The sequence below is a fragment of the Lutjanus erythropterus genome, chromosome 8, assembly GCF_056507025.1.
Source record: "Lutjanus erythropterus isolate fLutEry1 chromosome 8, fLutEry1.hap2, whole genome shotgun sequence".
NCBI classification, from domain to species: Eukaryota; Metazoa; Chordata; class Actinopteri; order Lutjaniformes; family Lutjanidae; genus Lutjanus; species Lutjanus erythropterus.
In genome coordinates, this window is record NC_139324.1 from 37638589 (window position 1) to 37645866 (window position 7278).

General features: G+C 42.8%; 1 protein-coding gene across 1 annotated transcript; it reads right to left on the bottom strand.

Moving 5' to 3' along the window:
• Positions 1–1154: 1154 nt before the first annotated feature.
• c1ql2 (complement component 1, q subcomponent-like 2) lies at positions 1155–7052 on the bottom strand. The gene is made up of 2 exons (XM_084724158.1): positions 6044–7052; positions 1155–2080 (listed from the first exon to the last, which is right to left on the bottom strand). The coding sequence occupies exons 1-2, from the start codon at positions 6623–6625 to the stop codon at positions 1901–1903; spliced, it is 762 nt and encodes a 253-aa protein (XP_084580284.1). The 5' UTR covers positions 6626–7052; the 3' UTR covers positions 1155–1900.
• Between the last annotated feature and the right edge of the window lie 226 nt (positions 7053–7278).

Genomic DNA, 7278 nt, shown 5'->3' on the forward strand with positions numbered 1-7278 from the left:
TCCACCGTGAGATCTGCATGCAGAGCTGTGTGACCGGGACGGGGACATCTATCACTCACACACACACACACACACACACACACACACACACACACACACACACACACACACATACACGCCTTGGAATGACACACGTGCACGAAAGCTGTCTGTCTGTCTGCCTGTGTTATTGTCTCTCTTTCACTCAATACTCATGTTAAAGTTCTGTAATAATCTCAAAGATTTTTATATGACTTAAAGTTCCTGTGAAATATCAGAGCAGCCATGCACTGGTTCTCTGACAATGCTGCGACACTCTGGGTCACGTGGGAACATGCCGCTACATCTCCTTTACCCCTGAAGCTATATTTGTATTCAGTTAAGTATTAAATACCTTTAACTCATTTGTCCAGAATACTATGGGATATATAAATGGAATTAAGTACAAACACACTTAGATATCATGTCAGATCTACCAGGTTTTACACCAACATGGAGAAACCATAGATGTTCTCCAGACAGAGGTGACCCTGGCTTTAGATTTCTTTGCAGAGACAGAGATTAGCAAAGTTATGGATATGGATATAATAACAGTGATGCCCTTTATAGTTTTAATGATTTGCAAAGAATCTACAATAGCTACAGTGGCTGACAAGGGCAAACACGCTGCATATAAGAAAACAAATGCAAAAGGAAAACACTGCATATCCAGTCATATAACGAAAGTGCTCCAGGCCTCTAGAGGCAGTGCTGAGCTTCCACCCGAGAGACAGACAACGGACGTATCAACGTCTTCTTCTGACTCTCTCCCTAGAGGCCTGGAGCATTTCTGTACATGTAACTTATGTTTGTATATGCAGCACATTTGCCCTTCAAAACACTTTTTCGAATGCCCACAAAGTTAGATTTTAACAGCACTTAAACAGTTCCCATGGTGACCTCCTCTTTGTTCTCCAGAACTGTATGTCACACACACACCTGCACACGCAAAGTGGATTCTGAACACTGATGAAAAATCCCAGAAACCAGCTTTTCTGCAGAACGATTTGCCTGCTGTTAAACATCTGCAGTGAAGTCAAACCTTCATCCTGCTGGACATTCGTTTGGTCTCAGCTCCACTCTGACTACAACTCCAACACCGACTTAGAAAACATAATTATTTATTGAAATCATCGACCAACGCTGATACTGGAATACGAAGACATATAGAAACATTTTTGCAACACTGGATGGACAGTTAACTGCAGCCTACAGCTTATATGGGCTTTTCTTTTGGAATAAATATGTACATAAGTGCATACATGTGTATAGACTGTATATATATTTATATATATATATATGTATTATCTTTGTGAGACACTTTCAAGCAAAACAAAATAGCATCACGTCACACAGCAATGTCCTCTGTATCATCGGCTACAGGGGGGTCATAAAGGCCTTTCAGTTCAGTTTCCCTCCACAGGGCAAAGAATCACCTCGACTCCACAAAACGCACAAAGAGAAACAAACACCTGCAAACACACACTGTGGATCCATCGTGTGAAGGCGGTTCATCTGCAGCAGAGTCTCAAAACAACAACTCTGAGTTTAATATATCTCTGAATAATGATTTGGACTTGTTAAAGGAATAATTTCACTTATTTCCAAAGCAGAGCAAACCGTCAGAGGGGTCCTTGAAAGTGCCACAGTGGAGAGATTCGTGTGCTTTTTGTTTGAAAATCAGCAGAACATGTGAGACTATTGTGGAAATAAGTGGAATTATTTCATCCATGTGGGTGAAAAGAAAAAATCCATATTCTAAAAGAAAAGTGGCTGAATACGAGACTAAGTGCAGGGTGACGTCTTCCTCCCGTCTGTCTGATGAAGCTGAGGTTCAGTTCTTCCTCAGCAGCTCTGGACGGAGCGCTGCAGGTATCCCAGGTTAGTCAGGGTACAAAAGGAACCCGGAGAACGTGCTGTATTTGTTGTTGTTCCCACCATGCGCTTTGCCGCCGTCCAGTTTCACATAAATCTCATCCCCGGAGTCCAGGTGCAGGACGACGCTGTTGCTGGCGTAGTCGTAGTTCTGGTCAGCGTCCTGCGCAATGGCGCTGGCTCGGACCTGCAGATCAAGACAGAGAGAGAGCGGTGACCCCCTGCAGGCCGACCCATCATCTGTTTAATTTACAACAGGACCGAGAGAACAAGAGTCTGAAACAAACCAAACCACAGCAGTATTTCAATTAACAGATATTTAGAAAATAACAATTTCTTTTGAATATTGTGTCATTTCAAATTAGATGTAATTTGTAACAAGATACTTTACTTTTGAGCTTTTGTTTGTGTATCTTTTCTTTTTAAAAAATTAAAATTAAAGATCTACCCCACTTCTTTTTTTCACTGGCTAATGTAGTACTCACTGTAACTGCCAGGGAAAATGTAAAATCAGCTTAATTTCATCTGATTTCAAGGAGAATCTGACCCAGTGGGAGACATTAAGAATATCTACAGTAATAGTGGATGGTTGAGAGATGTGTCACAATAACACAGACGAGCAGCATGTGAACAGAACATAACTGAGGCTTGTCAGTATCTGTCATCATGTCAGCTGTGTGGAATGTTTTGAGCTCAAGGGGGCAAAAAAGCAAGACACCTGAAGGCAACTTATACAATTTATTTTACAGTTTGAATGATACTGACTGATCAAAAACTCTGCTAACTGGCTGTCGGGTTACAGCCTGGTCTGATTCCCAACATATCACATAATGATGCCTTGTCACTGCCCCCCTGCAACTCATACAGATGTGCACGATACCCCTTAGCAGCTGTATGAGACTCCCTGGGATTTTGACGTCATATAAAGATGAACAAAGTCCACATATGGAGGAGGCGGGGTGGATGGATGGATCAAACAAAGTTAGGTATTCCCAGACTGGGAATAGAGACTGGGACTGATGCCTCATATGAAACCAGACGTTATTAAACGTTGTAAGGAACATAACATTACGTGTGTAGCTTGACTTTCGTCACGTGACTTTTGTTTTGCGAGTCACTTCAGTGACGTCACATTATCGGCTACCTGACCAAGTAGTTTTACTGTCTGAACCTGTTGATATTATCTTTTCAGATTCCAGTGTGAACTGGTCAGCACCCTGAACTGTCCAGCATGACTTCACACGCAGCACGCTGTCGTCCAAAAGCAAACATAGAGGCCACTGAAGTCAGTCTTTACACTTTCAGTTACACTTCAGTTATGAGTTGATGGGTAACAGAACACAGCAGAGTCATGACCAGATGAGAACAACCAGCATCACAGCAAATCATCAGACTCTGAAGACACATAAATGGAGCAAGTGACAGAAAAGTGGCATTTCAAAGAGAGTAATCTGAACATCCACGGATACATTGCAAACGGGAGCTGCTGTTAGCTAATTTGGATACTTTTAGTGGTGCTAATTTGCCAAAATATGAACAAATATTGGTATTTTATTTTATTTTTTGTGCAGTAGTATTTTGTGTACTACTACCCAGGTATCAGGTACCGGTGGCCCTGTAACACTGAGTTTGGATCTGGTCCATTTAAAAACAGAGAAAATACTCTCCTTGTAACTCCAGAACTCACCTGAGAATCATCGTGTTTTTAAGTTTCCTTCAGTGTCAAAGTAAATCACTAATAGTAGTCCATGAATTCATCGCAGAAAGGAGCTGCTAATTGTTTATTTGTCTATTTATAACTATTCATATTTTCCCAGGTTGAATACGCCCCACTGACAAAACTCCTGGTCCTAGTCTGTCCCCCCAGTAAAACTGGTTTAGAACCACCACTGGTCACAGGTCACACTGCAAAAAATCAGACTTGTGTCTAATTTAGGACCACATATGAAAGTCAGATCAAATCAGAATTGAGAAGATCAGATTCCATGTGATTTGTGTGGTTCAGACTGTTATGAAAAAAAAAAAAGATCTGATTCATTCTGGGCAAAAAAAAACTTTGGGCCAGTTTTGCCTGCAGTGTGAATTTAGCCTTACAGTAATGTGATAATATCAGTATTACTTGTATTTAAATTAAACACATTTTCCATTCAGTGTTGTGTATTTTATTTGAATATATTTGTTGAGCAAGTATTATTAATTTGCAGCAAGATACTTTATGATGTCTTTGTGCCCATCATCTCTGACAAACCATAAAATCTGTATGTTTTTGTCATAATTCAGCTTGTCTCACATTTACTGACCAAATAGGCTTAAATCATGTGGAGTCAGGTAATTTGAGACATCAGAGAAAACTGAAAAAAAAAAAAAGGTTTTACATCCTGGGCTCTTTAGGTATTAGCAGCCAGCCACTGAACATATTATTGCTTTGTTCCCTTCACATAATCGATTGACAGAGCAAAAATTTAAAACATCACTGGTGCCAGAACTTGCAAGGAGTTCTGTGTCGTGTTGACTTTATCTTGATAATAAGTGCACTGCAGCTAAAACAATAAGGGTGTAAAATGGCTGTAGGATGTTGCATTTTATTTACAGTTAACTTTTAATCAAAAATATATCCAGAACACACTTTACTTTTTATGGGAAATGGATCTGAATTACTACTTAATGCATTCAGGTAAAATGGAACATTTTTCTTAAGTGAAACCACCATTTTTCTTCTAGGCTAGGTGCCATAAAAACATGAATGACCTTGCTATTGTATCTCACCCTGACATTATTTCATATTTTTGCTTCTTAAAAATATTTAAGATGATGCAGTGAGTCCATTTCAGCCACAATACTCCAGAAGTAGCCATCACTGTTACACACACAAGAACAGAGTGCATATCACATACATGCACACACATAATGAGTCTCTCTCCTTCTCTCTCTCTCTCTCTCTCTCACACACACATCTTGGTGCAGGAGGGAGATATAGTTTGTATGAGAAGATGAACATTTTTATAATGAAAACAGGCTGCAAAAGAACAAAGACAGCTTGGCACAAAAATTGGAAGAAAGTATAATCAGTGGAGCAAGGACAGAATGAAGGGTGCAATAATTGAATATAAGATGAAGAAGATTTAATTAATTCATGACTGAAGTGATAAATAGACTTTACAATTTAAAGAAAACAAACATAATATTTCTTTATTAAACGCCAGTGACTGTCCCCTTTTTCCTGAACATGTCATCAGAGTGAGGTAGGGATTGGCGATGTGATTGAAGGTCCAAAGTTTCTTAAGTATTTTACTTGGCAACATATTGTCTTCATAAAAATGTAGTAGAGCGTCATAACAAGTTCTGAAAGTAACACTTAATGTAGTCTTCGGGACTGTTACTGGTTTTCTTGGTAATCTACCAAAAAGTGTTTCATATTACCTCCCGACTTTACTGACCAAAAGGGATCAAATAAAGAACCAACATCCACCTCACAGTCAGAGCATTGTGCATTATTTTCAGTGCGTAATGACGCTCAAGGGCACTGTTTCGCAGTGGAGAGCTGATTTACGCACGAGGCAAAAACCTTACTTATTGTGTTACATCAGCACGTGCACACTGCAGGTGTTAGTGGCACACAAAGGCAGACAGACAGAATCACATTATAATCGCTAGAAGTCGCTTTGACAACACCGGATGAAAAGTCAAATTCATATCATCATTGTGAAATATCCAAATGTTTTTCGTTAAAGCAGGAAAATATTATCCTTCCTCTGCTCAATAAAATCAAACCTCATCTGTCAGAGGGAAGTGTAAAGTTGCCTTGTAGAAAAAGTAACTTTGGACCGTTAGTCTGTTCTAATCGACCAGCACACACCTGAACACCCAGAGAACTGAGGAACATCTCAACCCGTGACATTTCTGTTACAGTTCACGACAAAGCGTGAACATTTCATCTTGTTTTGCATTTACTGACCAAATAGGATAGAATAAAGAACCAATATCGATCTCACACTCCTGGATTGTTGTTTATTTTCAGTGCGTAATGACGCTCCGTGGATCTGTTGCGCAGCAGAGATCTGATTTACGCACGAGCCAAAAACCTTAAATAATGTGTTAAATCAGCACGTGCACAGTGCAGGTGTTAATTGCACAGAAAGGGGACACTCACCTGTCCGTTCTTGCACAGGTCAGCCCACATGCTGGTCCCATCTCCGCCGCGCATCAGCACGTGGTAGGTGAAGTAGTAAATCCCGGACACTTGGCACGTGAACTTGCCGGTCGTCGGGTCGTAGTGGTTCCCCAGGTTCGTGACGACGTCATCGAACCTCAACACTTCGTATCCCTCGTGCGGGTTCTTCAGACCCACATAAAACGCGATCTTTGCGCCGCCAATCGCAGAGCCGAGCTCCGCGCCGGTCTCCGTCCGCGCTGTGCCCCCGACCCCGGGATACCCGGCCCTTCCAGAGTCCCCTCTGTCCCCGGGCGGTCCTCTGGGACCAGGTGGCCCCGGTTCACCCGGCGGGCCCCTCGGCCCGGGTTTCCCCGGCCGACCCGGCTCGCCTTTAGTCCCCTGCACAAAGGTTGGGGACGGAATGGCGCTCAGGTCCTGCATGACCTCCAGAGCCGTGGCGCTCGGTTTAGGGTTGTACGGGTCGCAGATCATCCGGCACGTGCCCATCATCTCGTAGTGCGCGTCGGTCTTGGAGGTCTGGACCAGCAGTGGGATCGCGATGATGAGCGCCAGGACCATGACGATACCGACCACCGCGGCCACAATCCGCTTCCTCTGCAGGGTCCGAGAAGCGAGAGCCAAGAAGTCCGTTTTGCTTTGGGACGTAATGGTGGAGGCGGAGAGACGCAGAGAGTCAGAGGCAGAAAGAGACAGAGAGACAGAGTGGACCACACAGAGACAGGACCAGTATTAAAGAGAGACAGAGGAGGGATAGGACCCTGCAGCCCGGTGGCTTCAGCTCAGCCCGGTGGCTTCAGTCGCCCTGCAGCGCTCCAGCGGTGCCACACTGACTCTTCCTCTTTCAGCTGACAGCGGACAGATCCGTGCTGGCAGCTCCGGGGACGCGGCGGATCTCTGAGCGCACAGACGCTTCCAGCTCTTTTTGTTCGTCTGCAACAAGCGCGCGAGCTGGTGACGTAACAAGTTGAGGTCGAAGCCTGTTGCAATTTGGATTAAAGAGTTGAACAATAATGATGCCATCTTTATGTATGAATGATAAATCCTCTGCAGCCTCCAGGGGGGAAGGATCAGGAAGCATTAGTGACACTTTGAATTTCAGCAGACTGTCACACATTTCCTCCTCTTTTATCTCCTTTACAGAAAAAAAAAAAAATCTTCTTAATGTGACTTCTGTCTGTGAGGAGAAAGAATGAATTAATTTACAGGGAGCT

Coding starts and splice junctions, on each gene's coding strand:
- c1ql2 (XM_084724158.1), bottom strand. CDS start 6,625: ATGGTCCTGGCGCTCATCATCGCGATCCCACTGCTGGTCCAGACCTCC. Junction 2,081..6,043: donor ACCTGTGCAAGAACGGACAG/GTGAGTGTCCCC, acceptor CTTGATCTGCAG/GTCCGAGCCAGCGCCATTGC.